Genomic DNA, 27,404 nt, shown 5'->3' with positions numbered 1-27,404 from the left:
ATGTGATGGTCCTCCCTCTCTCTCTACAGGAAGAAAATATTCATTATGCCAGCATCCAGTACAAAAGAAGGTCCAGAGCAGCTGCTAAGAAAAACACAGCATCAGATTCGGACAGTGTGACCTACACAACAGTCGCCTCACAGCCTCGGAGACACTGACCAGCACAAGGTGTCACAAATTTAATATTATCATACATCATATCAATATCAACATCATAAAATGTGCTGTTCCCTCTGGCTCTCGTCTTTATTTGTTTTAAATAGGTTATTTAGTTGACAATGCATTATTTAAAATGAACTGTTTTGGACTAAATATTTGGAATTAATGAATAAACATTATAAGAATCGTCTGTATCTTAAAAAAATGTATGTGTATATGTGTGTGTATGTAATTATATATATATATATATATATATATATATATATATATATATATATATATATATATATATATATATATATATAAGGCCTAAATAAACCGAGCCTCATTCACTGATTAAAAAAGAGTGACCCTGAGCTTCTGGGATTCTGATGGAGATAAAAACATGTTGTAACTGGTTACTGATGTCTCTGTCTATGTTAATAGCAGATAAATAGCTCCAGTTACAAACTCATGGAATACTCCAAAGTTAATTAATGATTGATGTAATGCCCATCTTGAGCACTTGATGTTAATGTATATGTAAAAATGCACAAATAAACTGAAATGACTAAAATATGAATCTCTAGTCCATCATTATTGATTCTAGAAATTAAGTTCAGATATACACTAGCCCAACTCTATCAAAAAGACCTTTATTAAATGTGCAAAATAGAATTGTAGAATTATAGAATTGTCCTCAAGGTCAACATGAACTGGTATGAATTTGTAATGAACTACATCTATACTAAAAGAAATATCACTAAGAGCTACACGTATACAAGAAGTGTCCTGAAACAAAGAGAAATGTCTTTCACCTCCTCAGTGTATATCAGTGTAGGGGTAAATCTTATGTGGTATAAAGCTGCTGTTCAATTTAACGTGCTGGATGTAAATGTTGTGAATTTCACCTTCTCCAATAACATGTTATTGCAAGAGTTGTGCTGTGTCTGTCTAAAAAAAAAAAAGTAATACACATTCATAGAGAACTCAGGGCTGCATCCAAACTGACATCACTGGTGTACTGAAATATTTAGTACAGTAGTATGTGACTTGGAACACAGTCTAAGTATACAACACTGTAATGTACAATAAAAGTGCGTCTCATTTTTCTGTACGTATCTCGAGTGTATAATTCTGTGTGAGCTGTTTTCATATCTTCATGTTCATATAAATCAGTCAGTATTAACAGATTGTACAGATTTAAACTTCAACTCAAACTATACATTTCGTAGAGTCTTAGAATTATAACTCGGGAAATGTTTTAGTCTGAAATCTTATTCTGAAACACAAAAAAAGAACAGAACATTTCTCTGGTATTAAACAAGGCAATTTTACCAGCAAAGCTTTTCTTCTTCTGCTTTTGATCTGTGGGTTGTGTTGATAACCACATGGCCTGAACAGGAAATACCACACAAGTGGGCGTGTTCTCAGACTGCCATCATGATAACTGATCTTTATGTGCCTCAACTGTTTAATAAATTTAATGACTTACATGAATTCTGTTACACAGAACAAATAAAGAAGAATTTTTTCAAGAATAAACAGTAAATATTTATTATCGTCATTTCTTCAATCTTTTTTCTGAGGCAGAAATTGTAGTGCAGTTATTCTATTTATTCATAGTTGACATTTATTTACAGCGATTCTCACACAGATCCTCCACTGAATTAGGGAAGTCAAAATGCTTCTGTCTTCATGCCTTATGTTCTGGTGTTAGCTGAAGCCACAAGCCCATACATCCTGTTCTGATCAAACTTCCAAGAAGCTAACATCACTACTCTGATTATTCATAGAAAGCACTTACACACCCAGCCTCATGAGTTATTTCAGCAGTTTGTCACTTTGTATAACTATATAAAGTTAATTGTTAATTGACCTTTTCCCTTACTCATGCATGAGATATGATAGAACAGTCATGTGAATACAGAGATATTAGTGGAAGGGCGTAAATGACGTGTTTTGTGAAAATGTGAAAATGATCCTCTGGAAGCTGGGTCAATTCTTCATTTACTCTGACAAAGAGATAACAGTCTTGTACAGTGTGTGCTTTTACCCTCAACATTTCTGTAAAATAAATTTCAAATTTCATGATTATTCATTATGCCATAATGCAAGGATTTTATCTAGAACTATAAAACTGGATCTGTACTGACTGCTTGAACATGTCCGGGCTTAGTGGTGCACTCTTGATCTAGGATCACAAGCAGGTCATGCTCCACAACATGTCCTATGTGCATATATTTCTGCACACTCCTGACCATGCTTATGCAGGAATCACTAGTGGTAAAAAGTGTAATAGTGGGTAAACCGATTATGAGGAGCTTCCATTCTACATATTGTCCATTATATCAGCACATCTGAAAGAGTATTTACTGATTTCACTGCTCACAACAAGCTGCATGAACTTGTATTGACCTTGTATTGTATTGTGTATGAACTTTGATTGTTTACACTGCCTGTTTAATTCCACGTCTCTGCTCTGCTTACAACATTGACCTCTGACTGCCATTACGTCTATTTATATTTCTTCATTTAATAAAGCTGCACATGGATCTCCACTCCGTTGACCCGTCATTACAAAAGACTTCGCCCAATCCTGATCCAGTGGCTATCGTATATTTATCGACCAAGGTCTCAGCTGAAGCAAAAGTGTTCGTAGTGCACCAGCAACAACTGCAGCGGCTGACATCGCTATCAGAGGAACTAGTAAAGGCTATGCAACACAGTTCCAGCAGCTCCGCCATCTTGCCCCGTGAACCATTCCACTCCTGCTAACACCATAACTGCTAGTCCACGTTTCACTTTTCTGGAGAAATTTGATGGATCACCAGCCAAATGTAAAGGGGTTTTTACCACAATGCTCACTTTGTGAATCAACAACCCACCTTATGTCCCACCGAGGAAAGCCGCATCTCCTTTGTCTGCTCACTGCTCACCGGAAGAGCCTTGGACTGGGCAACCGCGGTATGGAATAATGATCACTCGACCTTTTCCTCATTCAGTGACTTTGTTCAAAGATTCTGCGAGGTGTTCCTGAGAGGCTGGTGACAAGCTTCTTTCTCTCCAGCAGGGGAGAGAGACCGCCATGGATTATGCGCTCGCTTTTCGCATGTTCGCTGCTCAAACCAGGTGCGTAGAGGTTACTCTGAAACTGTCGCATGAGACAACATCTTTGCTTGTATTGCAGAGACATGACCCCCAGGTTTCCTGGAAGGAGGGTCAAATTACTCAGTGGGACACGTTCTGCATCTCCAACTGCCTTAAATCCATATCTCCGAAGATCCTCCATGCTGCCGCAGTGCAAGTAGAGACTCCTATAGTTCCCTACCAACCTCCAGAGTACTCAGACCTAAGTTAAGCCTTCAGCAAAACAAAAGTCTCGCATCATCCCAGTGATTACACCATAGAGTTGCTTCCAGGTGCCATGCCTCCACTAGGCAGAATATTTCCTCTATCTCAACTGGAGTCTGAAGCCATGAAAGCTTACATCACAGATGAGCTTTCTAAAGGCTTCATCAGACCTTCTACCTCACCAGCATCAGCTGGTTTCTTCTTTGTAAACAAGAAAGATGGAGGGCTCCGCACATGTATTGATTATCATGGTCTTAATGAAGTCACGGTCAAGTTTCCTTACCCCTACCTCTCATGCCAGCAGACCTGGAACAACTGTGGAGGGCCTAGTGTTACACAAAACTTGACCTGAACAGCACTTACAACCTTATTCGGATTCGTGAGGGATATGAGTGGAAGACGGCGTTATCCTCAGTATTCCAAGCCTTCATCAACGATACCTTCCGCGACATACTAAATCAGTTCGTGATCATATACGTCAATGATATCCTCATCTATTCCAAGATCATATCCATATCCAAAAGTGTGTTCCTGTAACGTCTCTATCTCACCAACTCCATGCCAAGGATGAGAATTGTGAGTTCCATCAAAAGGCAATATAATTTCTAGGCTATATGATCATTTCTGAGGGTGTGACAATGGAGGACAGTAAAGTAAAGGCAGTGCTACAGTGGCCCACTACTATAAAGGAGCTCCAATGTTTCCTAGGAATTGCACCCATCCTCCACCATCCTGACCCAGATAAGCCATTCATGGTCAAGGTATACGCTTCAAATACCAGCATAGGAGCCATACTCTCCCAGTTTCATGGCACTCCTCCCAATCTCTTCCCCTGCGCCTCTTCTCCCACAAGCTCTGCACCGCCGAATAGAATTATGACATCTGGAATCTGGCCATCCGGGAATCACTGCCACCCTGCAAATATTATGTAATCGGTTTTGGTGGTCCACCATGCAGGCAGACTTTGATTGCATCTGTACTATGATTAGTTGATTGCCTCAACTGTTTCACATCACCTTCTTATTTCAGTTTGTCACATCACTATTAGTCCTAAATTGCCCCTGTCCCAACATTTTTGGAACGTGCTGCATGCATCAATTTCAAAATAAACATTTACCTTCAAAAAAACTATGCAGTTGATTAGGTAAAACTTCAAAAGTCTTGTCTTTATATGTTTTTTGTTTAAAATACAAGTCAAAGTACATTTACAATCACTCCTCTTTGTTTTTATTAGCATTTTCCATACTGTCCCAACTTTTTCAGAATTGTTTGTCAGATCAGGTTGTATGTTAGAACTCAAACAGACCCAGAACGCTGTTTAATATCTTAAATTAATACAATGAAGAAAAAAGCCTCTACTCTCATCCAAAAACAAACTCGAGCGTCTTCAGTCTGCAGACACTACTGGAACTTCAAATGGGATCGGGTTCTACGGTCAGATGAATCCAGAATAGAGCTTTTTGGTAATAAACACAGAGGTGGTTTTGGAGCACACAGAGAGGTAGCCGTATGGAAAAGTACCTCATGCCCACGGTTAAATATGGAGGTGGATCTTTAATGTTTTGGGCTGTTTTTCTGCCAGAGGACCTGGACATTTTGTTAGGATACATGGCATCATGGACTCCATCAAATATCAACAGATATTAAATGAAAACCTGACTGCCTCTGCCAGAAAGCTTCAAATGGTCCGTGGTCGGATCTTCCAGCAGGACAATGATCCAAAACATCATCAAAATCAACACACAAATGATATCGGTGAATGCCAAAAGTATGTGAACCTTTGCTTTCAGTATGCGGTGTGAGCTCCTTGTGCAGTAATAACTGCAGATAAATGTTTGTGGTAAGTGTTAATCAGTTCTGCACATCAGCTTAGAGGAATTTCATGCCGTTCCTCAGTACAGAACAGCTTCAACTCTGGGAAGTTTTTGGGTTTCCTCACATGAACTGATTGCTTCAGGTCCTTCTACAAACCTGCACTTGTATAAGAGGTGAAGAGGCCTAACAGGCAGGGTGATGGGTAATGGAAAGTGTATCTACAGACTGATTATGCATATGACCACAGATCTCACAGACACACAAGACAGTGTTCATTAGCAGAAAAACAACACCCTAAACACTTCTATATCAGCTGGTGGTGTTAATAACCATAAACCCTTCATAGGAAATAACCCACACCTTCGTAAACAAAAGCTCCATTAAAAAAGTTTCAGAGTACATCTCTTGGGTTTAGACCCATTTCAGTTTCTTTGCAGAGCCCAAGGGTTCACACCCACCTCCACTCCGGCACTGTGTCAGGTTTAATGTTTGTTTTCACCGATTTCTTACTGGAATGCCTATAATTGAAGCTAAACACTCATATCTTGATTGGTTAGTTGCTTGTTATGTAGTAGGCAGGTATGTAGGAAGGTATGTACAGTACATTAATGGTCCCTCAGGGAAATTGCTTTGTCATTTTGGATTTTACAGACTCCTCCTTTCACATGCAGCTTGGGACTGGTATAGGCAGTCTTTCTCAAAAAAGCTTTTATTAGCCATAATGATTAAAAGGAGAAAGAATTTGAACTGCCATATTTGTTCTGTTTGACTCCAGCACTACATCTGTGGCACGTCCTTTACGTCGATTACGTGGTACTTTTTAAAATGGAGGGTGATTTTAATAAATGCAGTCCATGTGGATTCATATTCCAGGATTTCAGTCTATATAAAGTTTTACTTTTCCTCTTTTCATAAGAAATGGAAAATTCTGTAATGTGATCATTGTATTCTAGAGTGTGAAGTTTTGCAGCCATTATGGCTCTGAAGCTCTGCTGCCTGTACTTCATTAAAGGGTTTAATTTTTTTTTAGATCCAGACATTGTGCTTTGGGTTTAATGAGAAATGGCAGTTTCCAGCCACAACCTGCACAGTTCACTCTTTTCCTGTTCTGCATTCATGACTCACTGTGGTTTTGTTTCAGGTGTGATGAAGGGCATCAGGGACTGTGCAGTGCTGGATGCCTCTCATTTCTATCTGCTCGTTCTCATGCTTAAAGTCGGTGTCCTCTACAAACGAGGTGAAAGGGGAAGGACTAAGGTTAAAGGCTCAAGTGTACGTGAAGTTAGAATGCATTTTCATACAAAAGTAATCTATTTCTTTGACACATATTTTAAATATCACACTAATTATATAAATTAATAGGTAATATATAAAGGTTTTTACATACCATGCTGCAAATGTTTGAACTTTTTTTTTTCCATCATGTATAAACTAACTGTTCATTAACAACTGCAAAAAATAAAAACTGATAATTAAATAGCTTGTTGCAGTGGTTGGGTTGGCATATATTTATTGATTTATTTATTGATTTATTTATTTATTGATTTATTTATTTATTTATTGAAAAAATCCAATTTAGCAAGGGTGGCCTATCTCTCTCTCTCAAACATTCCTAATGCAATACATCCTGTTGACAAACAGTAGTGTAGTATTTATTCCTGTGAACAAATAATCAGCACAATTCAGCATCTGAAATAAAACCTACTATTCTGTCTGGCAGATTACTTCCATCATTAAAATAACTATTGAAACCTGCACTAGTATAAGGTGTGACGAGGCCTAACTGACAGTGTAATGGAAAGAGTATCTTTCAGACTGTGTTTGACCACACTTCTCTTGATTCTCACTGGGGGGAAAACCATAACACACTTCTGTGTCTGCTGATGTTAATAACCACAAATGCTGCACATGAAAATGACCCCCATATTCATAAACAATAGCTGTTACTAACCCCATTTCCATAAAAGTTGCAATAAAAACAAAAATCTGTGATTTGTCAAGTCTCTTGAAACTTAAATTAACTCACAAAAGTACAAAGAAAAGGTATTTAATATTTTCACTGACCAACTTCATTGTATTTTGTAAATATTAACAAATTTAGAATTTGATGCCTTCAACACCCTCAAAAAGGTTGGGACAGAGGCATGTTTACCACTGTGTTACATCACCCTTCCTTTTAATGACACTTTCTAATGGTTTGGGAACTGAGGATAATTTTTTCAAGTGGAATTTTTGCTTGACGAGACTTCAGCTGCTCAACAGTCCTTAGACGCCATTGTCTGATTTTCCTCTTCACAATGCACCATAGGAGACAGATCTGGACTGCTGGGAGGCTCGTCAAGCACACGCACTCTGTGTTTACGAAGCCACGCTGTTGTAGCACATGCAGAATGAGGTCTGTCATTTTCCTGGTGAAATAACCATGAACTTCCGGGGAAAAAACAGTGTCTTGATGGCAGCATATGTCTCTCTAAAATCCCAATACATGCCTCCGCATCAATGGTTCCTTCACACATATGCAAGTCACCCATGTCTTGGGCACTGATGCACCCCATACCATCACAGATGCTGGCTTTTACACCTTTCGCTTATAACAGTCTGGTTGGCTGAAACGTGTTCTCATCTGACCACAGCACACGTTTCCACTGCCTTTCAGTCCATCTGAGATGAGCTCTGGCCCAGAGAACTCGGCTGTGTTTCTGTATAGAGTTGATGTGTGGCTTCCTTCTTGCGTAATAGAGCTTCGGGTTGAAATTCTGGATGCAGTAGCAGACTGTGTTAAGTGACAACGGTTTTCTGAAGAGCCCATGTGGTTATATTTATCAGAGTAGCACAACGATTTCTCAGGCAGCGCTGCCTGAGGGCTCGAAGGTCACACACATTCAGCAGTGGTTTCCGGCCTTGACCTTTAAACAATGAGATTTCTCTGGATTCCCTGAATCTCTTCACAATATTATGTACTGTACATGGTGAAAGACTTAAATTCTTTGCAATCTTGCATTGAGCAATGTTGTTTTTGAACTGACTGGCAATTCTTTCACAAAGTTTGGCACAAAGTGATGAGCCACAACCCATCCTTACATGCAAAGACTGAGCTTTTGGTGGAAGCCCAATCCTTTTATGCCCAATCCTGATCCCTTCCCCTGTTACCAATTAACCTGATCCTCCAAAATGGTGTTACAGGAATATTCTATAAACCTTTTAGTCTTATTTTGCCTCTGTCCCAACTTTTTTTAGTATGTTGAAGGCATCAAAATTGTCTGTATTTACAAAATACAGTTAAGTTGGTCAGTGAAAACATTTAATACATTTCTTTGTACTTATGTCAGGTAGTTAGTTTCAAGAGACTTGACAAATTACAGATTTTAGTTTTTATTGCATTTTAGAAAAAATTTCCACTTTTCTGGAAATGGGGTTAGTATAAACCTGTGATTTTCAGTTGCACTACTGTCAGAGCTGCTATTAGAGAAAATTAATCAACACCTGACCAATCAGAATCCAGAAATCAACATGGCTGTGATATAAACATTTTAAAATGAAATTGATTATATCGCACATTAAAAGGATGAAATGAGAACATTTAAAATTGGATAAGACTTTCATTCTCAGTGTAAAATGTGTGATCATCATAGATCATAGATCTGTAGATCTTATTTAGTTTTGTGTCTTCTCATGTGATTAGTGTGTTGTTTTATGTAGCACCATGGTCCTGGAGGAACGTTGTTTCATTTCACTGTGAACTGTAACAGCTGTATATGGTATAAATGATAATAAAACAATTTGAACTTGAAATAAACCTGGTTATGTGGTGATAATGACAATCTAAATTTATATTTCTAATTAATAAAATTAATGCAGGATTCACTGGAAGATCTGAATGTCTGAGAGTTGAAACTTAAACACTGACTGACTTCTAATATACACCAGTCACCCATAACATTTAAATCTGCCTGCCTAATATTGTGTAGGTCCCCCTTGTGCTGCTAATAGAGCTCTGACTGAACAAGGCATGGACTCAACAAGACCTGTGAATGTGCCTCCATGGATCAGACTTGTTTGTCCAGCACATGCCACAGATGCTGGATCGGATTGAGATCTGGGGAATTTGGAGGCCAAGTCAACACCTTGAACTCTTTGTTCCTCAAACCATTCCTTAAACCGTGCCGTGTAGCAGGGTGCATTATCCTGCTGAAAGAGGCCACTGCCATTAGCCTTTGACATGAAGTGGTGTACATGGTCTGCACATTATTTAGGTGGTACGTGTCAATGTAACATCCACATGAATGCCAGGACCAAAGATTTCCAGTTGTCCTCCCTTGGACCACTTTTGGTAGGTACTAACCACTGCATACTGGGGCACCACATCAGACCTGCCATTTTGGAGATGCACTGACCCAGTCGTCTAGCCATCACAATTTGGCCCATGTCAAAGTAGCTCAGATCCTTACACTTGCCCATTTTTCCTGCTTCCAGCACATCAAGAAGTGACTGTTCACTACACTGACAGTAGAGCAGCTGCAAATCACAGGTTTACATTAAAGTGCTCATTCTAATACGTTATTGTTTCTATAGTAACGGCTCATTCACAGGGACTGGTATGGCTAACATTCCAAATAAACAGATTAAAAACATAACAACAATCTTTCAGTGAGGAAATGTTGATGATTATGACAGAGGAGTTTGTGGTTTCCTGGTAACACGACAAACTGTTTTTTTTTGTCTCATTAAGTTTAAGTGAAAGAAAAAATAGAAGCTGCTGAGGGAGCAACTGTTTATAGCTGCTATGACCTAAGTGAGAACAGGAACTGACTTGTTCAGCATACTTTGCACAACATTACAAATAACTATAAATAGAAGCATGGCATGTCATTATACTGAAAACCTTTATCTAGAATTCAGAAACCGAATAAAACACGTTACTGCGGTTCTGAGGACCTGTTTTGATCAAACACTGAAACCACAATGATACTAAAACCACATGTCCTGAACAGGAAGTAACCAACAACTGGGTAAAATACATTATGGATGGACTGGCACCCTGTCCAGGGTGTACCCCGCCTTGTGCCCGAAGCTCCCTGGGATAGGATCCAGGTTCCCCGTGACCATGAAAAGCGGTAGAAGATGGATGGATGGATGGACTTTCTTCTTCCCGTCAGTAAATATTGCCACCTACCGGCACCATTCTGCAATGAGTAGCATATTAAAGTGGGCAGGAAAAAATATATCAAGGAAGTGTAGAATAAAGAAGGTAAATAACTTCCTAACAATAAGATGTAGTGGCTTTAGCCCTGAGGTTACTACAGTATTTTATTAAATTAATCTGGATTAATTACAGGGTAGAAATAGTTACTTTCCCAAAAAATACCTTGATGTTAGCTGACTAGCAAACCCTGTCACGATAACCTAGCTTGTGTTAGCTGGCTAACTCCACATCAACTTACTGGAAGATCCACAGTTAATTCAGAAAATGAAAGGTGATTGTATGAAAATATACATATTGTATGAAATGCTTTTTTATTTTTATTTTTTGTACCTCAGGATTGTTTCGTAGGTTAGCTAGTTAGTATAGGGTATAAAGTGTAATCAATGTGTGTATCTACAAAGTTTACTAATGTTTGGATATGTTCATCAGGTATAATCTGGTATGTATACCCAATGTATACCCAACAGTTAAGAATTACTTGTGGGAAGCATTATATAAACTCATAGTACACTTGTTGATCAAGTTATAAGTGTGTATTGAGTTAGAAGAATTCTGTGTCTTACTAAAGAGTAGGCCTAATTGTTTTCTGTGTCAATCCGTACCTCTGCACGGCAGGCATAATCTAAAACTATAAAACACTTCTACCACGTTGTATTCGGAATGTGAACATTATGCTTTGTGTTTGTCTAAAGCAGCTTCACTCTGTGGCAGTAAATTAAGAACCGTGTGTTTGTCTGAAGCAGCTTCACTTTGTGGCAACAAAAAAGCAATTATGCAAATTCCAGAACTGGGTTTCAAACAAAGCCCCCTAAGCTTGCACATCAGTGTCAAAAGAAGAGATAAGAATTCCAGGAGGAAAGAACAAGATGAGGCTATAGGGTGAATTATGTGACACAGTGAAAAACCCAGGTCTGGTCAAACTTTTAAAGAACATACGCATGCGCTACAAATATAAGGTATCATATGGGTGTGAATAATTAGTTAAAGCGATGGAGATTGGTCTGTTCTAGAAAGAAAAGGTGAATGCCCCACCCAGGGATAATTTTACTGCTTCAGAGAGGTATATAAAGACATGTTTGTGTATGTATAATAAGAAAAGGAGACGGGGTACGTTATACAACGATCTACTGAAGGTGGAAAAGTTTCTCCAGCTACTTAGATTCTCGATAGTTAGACTTGGAAAATGATTAATTGTCATAAGGAATTGTGAAAACTCATGCTTGTCAAGCATAGCTGTGGGAAACTCTCTATTCTCTATTCCCGTCAGATATGTATAAGTATGTTTTGGTTATTGTTTTGATTTCTGTCTTATGGACTTTCCAGACCTGTCTGATGTGCATGTCCCAATAAACATGTCATCATTTGAACATTTACCGTATATGATCAAACCTGTTGCACTTCCTTGTCTGGCCTAAGATGTTTTTCACGTATGTGGCAGACAGCTTAAACTGTCTGTCAGCTTAAACTGTCAGCTTAAACATTATTTCCACACAGCAGTACGTCCACGCCCGGCTATTTGTACCCCTGTATATAAACCTCTGTGATTCTACAATAAAGCAGAAGTCTCTCTGAACTGCTCTGAGTCTCAGTGTGTTTATTTAGACTCTCCAGGCCTGCATATGCTCAGTGGTAAACCACATGTGCTAAGTCTTTTTTTCGAGTGAACAAACCAAGAGGCTGTAGGGTGATGGAGGAAGGCAAAGATAAAAGCTGTTATTTGCTTTATCCCAACAATAGCTTTGGCTTATTTTTATTTTTAATTGTGGAGATGGATTTTTCTGTTTTCAATCCCATTTGTAGCCTTTCGTGTGCTCCAGGTCAGAAAACTCTTAACAAAGCTCGTTCATTTAAAATACTAAAATAAATAAACAAATTAAAAAAAATTTAACTCCTGTTTTACTAAGTTGAGGAGTGTAAGTGTAAGTTCGTTCGGCATGTGGCGTTCATGTTGCACAATGATGAATGGTTTGCTGTGTATTTCTTTTTAAACATTGTCAGTGATGAGTAATTGGTAGGATTTGATGGTGGTGTTGGTCTGCACTTATTTTCAAACTTTTTGTAACGTATTCTCTGTCTAAATGGTAAGTGATCTGTCTATTACAAATGCGTTAGTCCTTCACATTAGAATAAGATGGTGAATAGTTAATGTTGAATTTGGAATTTGCATGTGTCTGGTTCGGGCATCGTTGCAGGTTACATGATGGTTGCTTTTGCTGTTGATGTGACCTGTTGTTGTGCTGATTTGGGTCTCACTGCAGTGACATGTTTGTTAGTTTAGTTCAATTACAGTCTCTTTGTAACAGTGTAGTTTAAGTGATTTGTTTCTTTCCTGAACCGTGTACTGTTAAATAGAATAGAATAAAATAGTGTGTGAATATACAAATATATATTATATACGGTGTGCTATGGATATGTAATAGAATGTATACGAAACACAAGTCGCAATATTTAAATAATACAGTGCAGTGGTCACAAACATGAGGAATGGAGCATATACTGCACAATCTGTGAAGTGAATTGATAAATCGTTATATGGTAGCTGTGACTGAGCTGTGTATTGGATGCAGCTGTGTGGGATCTGGGAATTGCAGTCCATGGCAGCCATGTTTGTAGGCCGCAGTGCAGGATGGGAAATGTAGTTCGTGATATGAGTAGACTTAACACCAACTTAACAAGATCAAATACAGTTTAAATGAAATGGAAACATTTATAAAGGGAAATTTTTTATGCCTTTCAAAAATGGCGCTCAGCAAAGGAAACTAATTTGTGTTAAATTGAAACAAAATTCATAGATCAATTTTATGTTAGACTAAGTTATATACACATACGCATTACCCCTCATTAGAGATATTTACAGAAAGTGAACAAAATTTAAATGTGTCATATTTACAGAGGATCTGAGTAATATTTTGAGTGTGGTACGGGGGTTAAGAGTAGCACATTAGTAAATAACATAAGTAAATAAGGGGAAAAGGGTGCATGCACGTCTACCCTTTAAACTAAACACCATTGTTGTACACAGTAAAAAAAAAAAAAAAACAACAAATAAAACAAATTCAATAGGTTGTTTTGAATAAAATTAGTGAGATAAAAGAGACTAGGGAAATGTAAATACATGCCTAGATCTCAATTAGTCTCTCTTTTAGTTCTGTATTATTGGGATTATCACTCGTTAGCACAGATGGGATATAATCATGTTAGATTTGTGTACTTCGCAAATAGTCCTAGACTAAAGGATTTTTTTTTCATTCACCAGAAGGATATTAAGAAAGGAATCCAGGAAGGGATAAGAATGAATCTTTGCCGCTTGGGGTTGTATTTTTGCAGACAACAGACTAGAACTCTTTGACAGGTTAACTAGACATGAGAGTAGAAGACCGAGTTATTAATTTGATTAGACAATTAGAGATTACTTCAATAATTTTTAAATGATTTGATAGACCAACATTTTCTAATCTATGCAGCAATATTTCATGATCCACTGTGTCGAGAGCCTTTGGTAAATCGATAAAATGGGAAGTGCAGTAATTACCTTTATCAAGAGCAGAGGTGCCCAAACTAGGGCCTGCGGGCCAAAGTTGGCTTGTGGTGACTTTTGATTTGGCCCACCATGTCATATATGAGAAGAGGGAAAGTGCTGAAAAAGAATGAATTAAAGTGTGAGAATATGGCTAGTATTACAACTGATGGTAGGGAGGAAATCTGGCCTTGATACGTTGGTGTCTCATAAAGTTATTGAATGTGGCAGGAAAGTGGTAAAGTACTACTGTATTTTATATCAAATCCCTCAGGTGTTTGTCTTAAGCAGCTTCACTTTGTGGCAATAAAAGAGCAATTAGACACATTCCAGAACAAAGCCCCCTAAGCTTGCAAATCAGAGTCAAAAGAAGAGATAAGAATTCCAGGAGGAAAGAACAAGATGAGGCTATAGGGTGAATTATGTGACACAGTAAAAAACCCAGGTCTGGTCAAACTTTTAAAGAACATACGCATGCGCTACAAATATAAGGTATCATATGGGTGAGAATAATTAGTTAAGGCGATGGAGATTGGTCTGTTCTAGAAAGAAAAGGTGAATGCCCCACCCAGGGATAATTTTACTGCTTCAGAGAGGTATATAAAGACATGTTTGTGTGTGTATAATTCAGACCCTCTGCAGACTGTCTCACTTCATTGTTTCAATAAAGTTGTGTTACTTTTTGACATCTACAAACCCTCTGTCTCTGAAGTTTTTTGACTTAGGCTGGAAGGATTGATTTTCCTCAACATTATACGATCAGACTTCTGGGCCTGTGACTAAACACTGCTGTTGTGGTTTAATGAACAACAATCAGTTTTTTTCTTCTGTATCCTCTGAGTTTTCCGCAGCCCCCCACCATCAGACTGATTAGCAGGGCTGTGGTTACGTACTGCAAGCATTCAGCAGCTTCCCCTAACATACATCCCCCCTCCCCCAACATAACACACACTGTTCTTGGTGTTCTCTAGTTACTGAAAGAGTAATTACTGATTTCACTGCTCACAACAAGATGCAGACAGGTGACACAGATAAAATGTAAAATCATATAAAAGGAAAATTTTAAGAAGGATTAGGATTATGCCTCGTTTGAGGATTTGGCTCATGCAGCTTTACATAGGGAGGAACATATTTTTAGAACATTTTTAGCACTGGAAACTCTATGTTGAAAGTGAGGAGTGGAATATCAGTCCATTTCATTTGTACAATGCCATTTTAGTTGATCTCTATTCTAGTGCTTTTAGCTATGAGTACATTTCAGTGACACGTCTAACCTTCATTCATATCAATCACACTGCAATAAAGTTTCTAAATGTAATTGGGGCAGTAGAATGCACACATGTACTCATAACTCTTTGAAAAATGTATTTATTACACAAACCTCTCGTAAAAGTGCCAAATAAATTATTTTTGTTTCGCTTCATGTAACAGTCCCTCTATTTCATTGAAGTTCAACTTTAGATTTTTACACATGCTCCATGTTCTGTACAACACGCAGCGCCAAGAGCCAATGACCTGGCTTTTTAAAGTTATTTACCGTATAAGGCAAGTTGTGGGCTTTCTTTATGCAAATGAGACAGGCTGTGAACAAGCTCATCAATTTAGAATGTGTGAGACTTCTCTCACATTCAGTGAGTGAGATTTTAAGTGAGACTTAATGGTCATTGTGTACAGTTGTGTGATAAACACCAATTTTCTTGAGTAATGGTGGCACTTACACACAAATTTTGAACTTGTTTTATGCACACTTTGATAAAAGAGACCCCCAGGACTTCTGATGCCTTGCTGGTAAAGAAGTTGCTAAAATAGTGTTTTTTAATAATATTTTTTAAATGCATTGTGGCTGCGGGACATGGTCGAGCGTCAGCTGTGGACGTAGAAGAGGCGGGCTAAACTGGCAGGTAATGCATGATGATTCTCACCTGTGTTGTATTACTGCCAGTTTACTTATTTGTGTCTGTTTGTACTTTCAGTGCCTCCCATTACCCGCGAGCGAAACACGCACGCACGTTGTTGATCAGTCCTGCACATCGGCTTAGAGGAATTTCATGCCGTTCCTCAGTACAGAACATCTTCAACTCTATGAAGTTAGTGAGTTTCCTCACATGAACTGATTGCTTCAGGTCCTTCTACAAACCTGCACTAGTATAAGAGGTGAAGAGGCCTAACAGGCAGGGTGATGGCTAATGGAAAGTGTATCTACAGACTGATTATGCATATGACCTCAGATCTCACAGACACACATCAAGACAGTGTTCATTAGCAGAAAAACAACACCCTAAACACTTCTATATCAGCTGGTGGTGTTAATGACCATAAACCCTTCATAGGAAATAACCCACACGTTTGTAAACAAAAGCTCCATTACAAAAGTTTCAGAGTACATCTCTTGAGTTTAGACCCATTTCAGTTTCTTTGCAGAGCCCAAGGGTTCACACCCACCTCCACTCTGGCACTGTGTCAGGTTTGATGTTTGTTTTCACCGATTTCTTACAGGAATGACTATAATCTTAACAAAGCACTATTTTATTAGCCATAATGATTAAAAGGAGAAAGAATTTGAACTTCCATATTTGTTCTGTTTGACTCCAGCCCTACATCTGTGGCACGTCCTCCATCCAGAGTAATTGTTCTGTTGTTGTTCAACATGTTTACAGGCTGCTGAGTAGGTGACATAAGCACATTTCAAGGTATGTACAGTGAGGGAAAAAGTATTTGATCCCCTGCTGATTTTGTACGTTTGCCCACTGACAAAGAAATGATCCGTCTATAACTTTAATGGTAGATTTATTTGAACAGTGAGAGACAGAATAACAACAAAAAAATCCAGAAAAACGCATGTCAAAAATGTTATAAATGAATTTGCATTTTAATGAGGGAAATAAGTATTTGACCAGAAAGATTTTAATTTAAATAAAATTAATTTAATTTAATTTAAAGATTTAATCAGAAAGATTTCTGGCTCCCAGGTGTCTTTTATACAGGTAACGAGCTGAGATTAGGAGCACACGCTTAAAGGGAGTGCTCCTAATATCAGTTTGTTACCTGTATAAAAGACACCTGTCCACAGAAACAATCAATCAATCAGATTCCAAACTCTCCACCATGGCCAAGACCAAAGAGCTCTCCAAGGATGTCAGGGACAAGACTGTAGACCTACACAAGTCTGGAATGGGCTACAAGACCATTGCCAAGCAGCTTGGTGAGAAGGGGACAACAGTTGGTGCGATTATTCGCAAATGGAAGAAGCACAAAAGAACTGTCGATCTCCCTCGGCCTGGGGCTCCATGCAAGATCTCACCTCGTGGAGTTGCACTGATCATGAGAACAGTGAGGAATCAGCCCAGAGCTACACAGGAGGATCTTGTCAATGATCTCAAGGCAGCTGGGACCATAGTCACCAAGAAAACAATTGGTAACACACTACGCCGTGAAGGACTGAAATCCTTCAGCGCGCGCAAGGTCCGCTGCTCAAGAAAGCACATATACATGCCCGTCTGAAGTTTGCCAGTGAACATCTGAATGATTCAGAGGACAACTGGGTGAAAGTGTTGAGGTCAGATGAGACCAAAATGGAGCTCTTTGGCATCAACTCAACTCGCCGTGTTTGGAGGAGGAGGAATGCTGCCTATGACCCCTGGAACACCATCCCCACCGTCAAACATGGAGGTGGAAACATTATGCTTTGGGGGTGTTTTTCTGCTAAGGGGACAGGACAACTTCACCGCATCAAAGGGACGATGGACGGGGCCATGTACTGTCAAATCTTGGGTGAGAACCTCCTTCCCTCAGACAGGGCATTGAAAATGGGTCGTGGATGGGTATTCCAGCATGACAATGACCCAAAACACACGGCCAAGGCAACAAAGGAGTGGCTCAAGAAGAAGCACATTAAGGTCCTGGAGTGACCTAGGCAGTCTCCAGACCTTAATCCCATAGAAAATCTGTGGAGAGAGCTGAAGGTTCGAGTTGCCAGACGTCAGCCTCGAAACCTTAATGACTTGGAGAAGATCTGCAAAGAGGAGTGGGACAAAATCCCTCCTGAGATGTGTGCAAACCTGGTGGCCAACTACAAGAAACGTCTGACCTCTGTGATTGCCAACAAGGGTTTTTAAACCAAGTACTAAGTCATGTTTTGCAGAGGGGTCAAATACTTATTTCCCTCATTAAAATGCAAATCAGTTCATAACATTTTTGACATGCGTTTTTCTGGATTTTGTTGTGGATAAAAATGTCATAAAATAAACATGAGGGAGACCTAGTATCCTGTAAAGGGGAGAAGAAGAAAAGATGGGCACCTAGACATACAGAAGCGGTATTAGGCGGATATTGACAAATTGGATTTACACTTTAAAGATCTTTAAGAGTACTACACTATGGTTTATTAGTCAAAAAGTCAAAAAGAAGTATACGAGCTGAGGAGTGCTAACACACACACACACACACACACACACACACACACACACACACACACACACACTCTCGTACAGTCAAGGGCGGGCAAGTAGACATAACACACACACACACACACTCTCTCTCTCTCTCTCACACATAACATTATAACTTTATAAGAATAAATAAACAGGAGTATTAAGATATTATAAGGGTAATATCTTATAATAATAGAAAACTCTTTATAAAATACAGAATTGTAGGATATGTAGAACAGTAGAAGGGTAGTATAATGATATTATGAAGTAGGAAATACAGTAAACCGTTTTTCAAGCAGTATAACTATATATAAAATAGAGATATAGAGCAAATATGAAATTATAAACTAAAATACAGGAAAATGTAACTTACTCATAATTCAGATGGTGAAGATTCTTATCTGGCAAGGAAGGCCTTTATTTTAAGAGGGAACCATGAGGAGCCATTTATAAGGGTAGCTGAGTCAACCCCCCCCGCGAGATAATAGTAAGACCAAGGTCACTCTAGATTGTTTTGTCTCTCCACTTTTGATTCTATGTGTATGTTGAAACACCCTGGTTTTTGAGCTATTTGTAAGTGCAATAGGCCTTTTTTTAGAACATAATAGTAAGGTAGATGAGCTCTTTTTTAACCATATTGGTATTGATATCATAGTCTTCTTGAAACATATGGGTTATTTAGTGTGTAAATACAGTATAAATACTGGAGCTTAAGCTCAGGGTATCAGATCACTTCTGAGAATTCTCATCGGTGTGGATCTCGTGGGGTGGAATGGAACAATAAATCTGGACCCTTGCTTCTTCTCACTCACGGCTGGTGTCTTTTTCTCTCTCCAGCTGGGCTCAGAGGTAGATGTGAGTATTGGCTTCTATGTTAAATTTTAAGTGTTTTTGGGTAATAGGCTAAATTTGAGCCAGCAATTTTCTTGTTGTTATTCTGTCTCTCACTGTTCAAATAAATCTACCATTAAAATTATAGACTGATCATTTCTTTGTCAGTGGGCAAACGTACAAAATCAGCAGGGGATCAAATACTTTTTCCCTCACTGTAGATGTACCTACTCAACAGTGTTGGAAACAAATTTGGAACAATTCACGGTGTATGTGCAGAACTAAAAGGCAGCAAGAAGGTGGCCTTTCTTTGTGGATGTGACAAAGAAAATTAAAGAGGTCTATCTAAACCCCTTTTATGAAGAGATGTACTGAATCTTTGTCTCTCTAAAATCCCAATATACGTCTCCACATCAATGGTACCGTCACACAAATGCAACTCTATTATGCAAGAAGGAAGCCACACATCAACTCTATGCAGAAACGCTAATGAGTTCTCTGGGCCAGAGCTCATCTCAGATGGACTGAAAGGCAGTGGAAACGTGTGCTGTGGTCAGATGAGAACATGTTTAAGATTGTTTTTGGGAAAAACTGACCCCGAATTCTCTGTGCCAAAGAAAAAGACCAACCAGACTGTTATAAGTGAAAGGTGTAAAAGCCAGCTTCTGTGATGGTATGGGGTGCATCAGTGCCCAAGACATGGGTGACTTGCATATGTGTGAAGGAACCAGTGATGCGGAGGCGTATATTAGGATTTTAGAGAGACATATGCTGCCATCAAGGCACCGTCTTTTCCCAGGAAGTCCATGGTTATTTCAGCAGGACAATGACATGCCTCGTCCTGCATGTGCTACTACAGCGTGGCTTCGTAAACACAGAGTGTGTTTGCTTGACGGGCCTGCCAGCAGACCAAATCTGTCTCCTATGGCCCATCATAGGCTTAGGCTAAAAATCACATTAGCATAGCGTGTGTTAGCTGGCTAACTCAACATCAAATTACTGGAAGAGCCACAATTAATTCAGAAAATGGAGGAGGTGATTGTATGAAAATATACATATTGTATGAAATCCACCCATCCATCTTCAACCGCTTACTCCTTTTCAGGATCGCGGTGAACCTGGAGTCTATCCCATTTAGCATCGGGCACAGGGCGGGGTACACCCTGGACAGGGTGCCAATCCATCACAGGGCACAATCACATACACACTCACACACCCATTCATACACTACGTAGGAAACCCCCGCAGCACGGGGAGAACATGCAAACTCCACACACACAGGGCCACGGTGGGAATCGAACCCTTTCTCTTTTTTTTACGTCAGGTTTGGTTCATAGGTTAGCTCGTTAGCTCACTGATGTATTAGCTCACTAATGCTAGCTCACCAAAACTCTCTAAGGCTAAATGAACTATCATAAACTATACCGTTCAATTAACTTTTTTTTCTTAGTTCTCGTCCTGTTTCTTTTTTTTGTCCCATAAAGACACATATTTCTTGTGGTGGTGAAATTTCTGTAACACTGATATCATTTATCATCATTTTCACATTTAGGAATAAAAGTTGTGTCCTGAGGCAATCAGTCTGATCTCAAAACCGCTTCTGAAGTTTATTACTCGATCAGACCCGTTCCTTTTCACTGTTCCTGTGTGAGAACAACACGATTAAGAAATACAATCAACTATGTTGTGAATAAACTACTGCAAAAGAGACATTTACCTCAAAAATCACAATCTCTCTCTCTCTCTCTCTCTGCGCATGGGCGGTGCAGGAGTGAGTGTGGTGTGTGGAGCGCGTGTGAACGGTTTGGCGTTTTGCCAAAGTTTTCTGTGAGTTTGTTTTTTTTAAAATTTGCTTTCATTTAATTTATTGAATGATAAGTTATTGAGTTATCGGTGGTTGGTGAAAATTGAGAGTGGCTGAGCGGGGTCAGGTGTGTACCGGAGAATGGAGAACAGGTGGAGGGGGCTAGCGGTGGGAGAGCAGGTTGGGTGTGAGAACATCTACTCCGCCTCCCGAATGAACAAAGTGGTGGTTGTTTTTCTAAAGAAAGAAAGATTCGCCAACACGCTGTGTGAAAATGGAATATTGCTGAAAGGTGTCATGCTACATGTTACCCCTCTTTCTGCCCCTGCGACATGAGTCGTTATTTCAAACGTACCCCTCTTCATCAAAGACGAGCTGATCATGAAGGAGCTGGCCCGCTTCGGAAAGCCCCATGACTGATCTTCCACTCGGCTGTAAGAACTCGGTGAAACACGTCCTGTCTTTCTGGAGACAGGTTTATATGTTTATTAACAACCGCAACCAAAAACTGGATGTTAACTTTAAGTGTAAAGTCGGCGACAGCAGCTACAGCGTTTTTGCCAGCACCGAACGCCTGAGGTGTTTTGGGTGTGGGGAGATCGGGCATAAACAGCTGAGCTGCCCACGCAGAGCGGTGCAGCCGGGGAGCTCCGGGGGCGACACGGCCGGGGTACAGCAGCAGCAGCAGCGCAGAGACAGCCAGCGGGGGAACACCGGAGAACAGGAGCCTGGGGCAGAGGGGGGTAACGACACACCGAGGTTACAGCAGGAAGAGGTCAGTGACGGACACAACACCACTGAAATAATCACAGCACCCAGTGACAGCACCGACACCCGTGCCCATGATAGCAATAAAACCAACACCGCAGACAGCACTCATAGCAAACCCTACACCGCTATCGCTGTCGGAGACAGTGACTCCACACAAGAGCAACAGAAGAACACACAGGACAAGAACATTGAGAAAAATAAAACTGAACTGGAAACAATAAGGGATGGACATGGTGGAGGAATCGTCCAAACAGCCACAGCACAATGTTGAGAAGTTGGAGGACTTGGGCCCAGAGTGCAGTGCAGGAGCTACAGGAGGGGAACCCCTCACAGACATGGAGGAGGAAGACATCACCCCAGATCAACCACACACTTTTAACTGTCCAGAACAACCTGAACCTGTTCTACACCACAGAGCAGATCAACCGGTTTCTAGAACTGACTAAAGGAAAACAAAATACTGACAAACTTCTTCCCGGACTGGAGAAACTTCACCAGATCTGTACAACACACCATGGGCGTAATGTCACCAAGGAGACGCTACAGATTGAGGAAATGGGCAGCAGCCGCAAGAGGGTAATTTACGTGTGTTGACTTTAAATGACAGAAATTGATGCACAGTTAATTGGGGGGGGAGGGTTGGTTTCCTGGGTGGAGGTGTGGGTGGGGGGTCTATGGGGTTCTTCTTTTAAAATAAATAAATAAATAAAAATGTAAATATGTAAATATACCAAAACTGATGTATTAAATGTCAAGTCTCTCTCTCTCTCTCTCTCTCTCTCTCTCTCTCTCTCTCTCTCAGAGTTTCGCGGGCGAGCGTGTTGCCTAGTAACGCAGAGGTTCAGGGCTCGAGCGGTCCTCGCGCGCTGCTGTCCCTCAGTGAAGTGATGTTTCTGTGGTGAATGGAGACACAGTGTACCGTGTTTTAGGAGAGAGTAAAAATAAACAACCAGAATCCGAATAAGAAATAATTCTTCTGTGAAGTATCACCTGAATCACACAAGGGGCTCTGACACATCTCCACTGAAGGATAGAATTCGGATTAAACCCCGAATATTTTTTCTTCCTAACTTTTTTCCCACAGTGTACTGAAGCTGTCATCCAATCAGAGCGGGGCAGGCTGTAGTGCTGCTTTTTCATTGGTCAGAACAACAGGAGCGAAACTAAAGGGTACTAAAACATTGTTTTGTTTGTTTGTTTGTTTTTAACTTTATATCAACACAAGTTAGATTTCTGTATTCCTCTGTCACTGATGCTTGAAATAATCCACATTTATGCAATTCAATATGAACATGATGTATAAATATCAACAAAATTCTTCCATAAACACCACACCCTTAAATAACCCTGCTGAAACAGTAGATCCCTTACCTACATGCTTCTTAAGTGTGAAGAAGTAATTTTACAATACAGTCTGGATCTGAGATTAAAATCCTGCTCTTAAACAAAATTAACCTATTTTAATTTCTCAAAAGATCCTTTCACATGTCTTTACGTGTATACTATCAGTGTTAGTACATCTATGATAATCTCCTCTCTAATTAAAGAGACAATGTCTTTTATATTCTTTAACCCTTTACACACTGAGTAAATTCACTCCATCCAGTAGGTGGCAGCAAAAGGATACTGTACATGTGCTACACTCCTGTATTACTGTAGTCTACACCTCTAACATACAGTGAAGATAAATCACATCAATACTTTAACACTTTATTTACATCACAAACCTTTATATTAAACTATTTAATGTCTGATTCCAGGATTGCAGTGCTGATTCTCTCTCACTGATATCACATTCTTCAAATCTGTATACAAAGGTAAAGTACATTTTAATCACAGGTAAACATTTCTTCACAACAACCTGTGTGTGTGTGTGTGTGTGTGTGTACATTTTAGATATATCTTTTGTAACATTATTAAAACATTTTTTTTTTAAAGTTACTTCCTAGTACGGGGAAATTTTGAAACTAATGCTCCGGTTAAACAACTGCGCTTCCTAAATATATATTTAATTAAAATTCTCCTTATAAGGTTTATTTTTAAATTTTTTTTATTTTTTATTCGGCCATTTCTCACGTACATCCTCAGTGAACTTGTGATGTTTTTTAAACCCTTCTATTTCTAGTACGTGTTCTCACTACCTGTCCCTTTTAACTTTTAGCCATGACTCCCTACATCCTGTTCCATTAACATATCCAATATGCTGCTGACATCGTTTGTCTTATTAATGCTAACCCACCATGCTAACCCCACCATGCTAACCCCACCTCTAACCTTAACCTTCTTAACCTTTCATCCAAATTGAGTTGTGCACATTGTTACAATTACATTGTTTTCAGTTCACCCTTTAATTAGTTTGTTATTTTGTAATTAGTTTATTAGTTTATTTAAACCCTTGTGTTTCTCTGTTCCACATGAATTATTGTTCAGTGTTTCCCCGCCTGTCTGTACTAAGCCTTTGTTTCTTGATGTCTGCTAGTGTTTCGCCTTAGTCCCAGTTGACCGTGTCTCTTCATCGCCTGACTTTAACCTGTTTGTTGAACTTGATCTTGCTGAACGTTCTTGGATTTGTCTGCCTGCCTCTGAATAAAGATACAACGCTTTAACTGCAGCTGCATCTGTCTCACCTCTCATTCCCTGACAGAAAAAGTACACAAAACTAGTACCGGCTAGTCATCAATAGTTGAAACACAGAGGCCGATTCTCAGTTCTGCACAGGGGGAAGGTTGAGAGAGAGAGAGAGAGAGAGAGAGAGAGAGAGAGAGAGAGAGAGAGAGAGAGAGAGAGAGAGAGAGAGAGAGAGTTATAAGGTGCAAAGAAGGTGCAGTGTACAGTGAGCTGTGGTAAAGTAGCAAGTTTCCATTTCAGTGGACTGAAGTGTTTAAGATGATGCTGACTGGAAGGTTGTGAGTTCATATCCCAGCTGTGGAAGCTTGGCCTTAACCCTCAACTGCTCAGTTATATAAATGAGAAAAATGTAAGTCGCTCTGGATAAGGAACAAAATGTCATAAAAAAATAAAGCAGGAAAAGTTTTCTTTTCTGTGTTCAGCATTAAGTAGGCTGTAGGGGAAAGAGTTCCAGAATTTGTTAGTGTGACGGTGAAGACTCCTGTAGAAAACACCTACAATGGAGATAGCTTTTGGAAATGCAGAGTAACCCCATATACAGTCATTGATGGTATCATTTGAAGGCTTAAACACTCAACTTTAACCAGAATCACATCAATGTTGTATTTTGTATCATGGCCAAATAATTTCTAATCCAAAAGAAACTTTGTTTGATGTTCCATTTTGAGGACTTTACTTTAAATGACACCAAACTGTGAATTTATTCCACAGTATATGGATAAGAAAAAGCATTTAAGTTAAGAAAAAATTAAGGTGGAAATGAAAAATGTACCCCCGGGTAAATAGGTTAATGACATAAGATTTTAAAGTTTGAAAAATTGAACAATCACACAAGCAACAATCATAGAATTTAGAAGAACTGTGGCTAGATACACGTTCACACACAGCCCATGGCAGTGTGGAAGTGGCTGGTGGATGCGAACACTGCAGCTCTGAGATCCCCTGGCGATTAGAGATTGTGGAGCACCGCAGAGTATGCAACAACTTCTGGCATGAAGGCAGGACTTACTTGGAGCACCAGCGTGTTTTGAGCATCCCAAAAGCTCGCGTAACGATGTTCTGCACACGAGATACCTTCCTGAGGGAGGGTACAGCCTGCTTGTGTACACAGGGCTGTTCTTCAGCACCCTGGCATCAAGGACAGACCCACGATACCAGACAAAGATTTCCATGAAATTCCCCTGGTGGCTGGTGATGTCCTGCAACAGGACTGAGTGGAACAGCTTCCTACTGAAATAACATTGGGAGTTATTTGCTGGTGGTTTAATTCGGATGTGACAGCTGTCTCTTGCGCCACCTGCCACACAGAACAATGGAGACCCGACCAGCTGTGCAAAACCTGCACCAACTGCCTCCAGGTCATCTGCGGTGGGGAAAGCGATCACTCTCCTCAATTTGGAATTGGACTTTAGGGCAGTGATGAGGGCCTTGATGGACTACTGAGAAAGCCGGAGTTCACAACGAAGGTCAGCTGCCTCATCAAAATACAGCTGCAGGATTGGCACAGCTGTGTTGAGGTAGCTGTAGGATGTGGGGCTCACAGTCTGTAAATATGTACATAGTTTGTTAGAATAGTTCATTTGAATAAGTTTGCTTTTTTGTATTCATTTAATCTTTCATTTTTATTCATGTTTACTGATTTTTTTTATTCATTCATTATTATTTTTGCTTCCCTATAGATGCATACATTTTTATTTGCTGTGTTTGGTTAGTGTATGTGTTCATTCATTCGTGTATATATCGTGTGGTATGACAAATACAGTAAATAAATTCATTTCAATTCGTTGGCATTAGTCATTATTCTGTTAACAAACCCCTTTGTGTGAGTCGAGGAACCAAATCTGAGGTAAATTTTAGACAGATAGGTGCTAATACTTACATTAATAAAGGGCGGCTGTGGCTCAGGTGGTAGAGCGGGTTGTCCACTAATCGTAGGGTTGCTGGCTCGATTCCAGGCCCACATGTGGAAGTGTCCTTGGTCAAGACACTGAACCCCAAGTTGCTCCCGATGTGAGTGTGTGTGTGAATGGGTGAATGCGACACAGTGTAAAGCGCTTTGGATAAAAGTGCTATATAAGCACGCCATTTATTTACTTATTTACCAAAAAATAACACTTCTTGGTGAAGTCGTGATCTCTGAGCAGCTGCCCGGTGTCCCCGCTGTGCTGTCCTCACAAACACTGTAAACGCAGATGAAAACTGCAAGAATGATATAAATCATTTTGCCGTTATAGCGGTTGCTTTAATCTGGTGGTCCCTTTAAGATTTTTGAGTTTATGATGATGTTGAAGGTCACATGACAATGCCAACATGGCAGATGTAGTATGTCCAGGATTGTATTCATACTACACACACGTACTGATTAGTGCGTACTGTTTCAATGGCCGTGCAGTAGTTACTGTCACAGTTAACGATTTCAGACGCAGACTTTGTCTTCATTATGTTGTCTTTGTTCTGTGTTCATTGTCAAGCATTAAAACTTGTTGTATGTAAATGTACATTATTTCATAAGACTTTATGAGTTTATAAGTTAATAAATGTTTTACTGACATAATATCATAGTTTATCGTGTATGTTTTTAATTAAATCAGATTAAATTGTTAGAGGGGGATTTTAAACTGTCATATGGTTAAAATGAACCGCACATGTTACAATGTGACCCACCTATGGGGCACCTTCTAACATTTATCTTCTCTTCTTTCTGGTTAAATAATGAAAAGTGTACATGTATTTTTTATTTTTTTTAAAAAAGACAAAATATTTGTACCAGACATTTATAAAATTAATGTAAAAAAAAAAGAAAAATGCGTTGAACCGTAAGTACTTTTCCACAAATGTGAGAAAGCAAAAAGTGTTAGGTTGTGCCCGCTCTCCCCTACACACCTCAACAAAAAAGCCAAGTAATCATGTTAA

General features: G+C 39.5%; 2 protein-coding genes and 1 long non-coding RNA gene across 36 annotated transcripts in view; all 3 read left to right on the top strand.

The window, feature by feature from the left end:
- The window catches only part of LOC108261134 (uncharacterized), a 6,732-nt gene extending 6,563 nt beyond the window's left edge, over positions 1-169 (top strand). Inside the window, exon 5 of the mRNA XM_017462008.3 lies at positions 30-169. Within this exon, the coding sequence (XP_017317497.1) occupies positions 30-158 (129 nt within the window). The 3' untranslated portion in view covers positions 159-169. The remainder of the gene's footprint in view (positions 1-29) is intronic.
- Positions 1-27,404, top strand: part of LOC108274794 (uncharacterized) — a 588,939-nt gene that overhangs the window by 181,894 nt on the left and 379,641 nt on the right. The window lies entirely within an intron of this gene.
- Positions 1-27,404, top strand: part of LOC108261135 (uncharacterized) — a 278,821-nt gene that overhangs the window by 143,071 nt on the left and 108,346 nt on the right. The gene's annotated exons all lie outside the window — the stretch shown is intronic.

The sequence above is a fragment of the Ictalurus punctatus genome, chromosome 14 (genome assembly GCF_001660625.3).
Source record: "Ictalurus punctatus breed USDA103 chromosome 14, Coco_2.0, whole genome shotgun sequence".
Classification (NCBI taxonomy): domain Eukaryota; kingdom Metazoa; phylum Chordata; class Actinopteri; order Siluriformes; family Ictaluridae; genus Ictalurus; species Ictalurus punctatus.
This window is presented reverse-complemented; position numbering and strand designations above follow the sequence as displayed.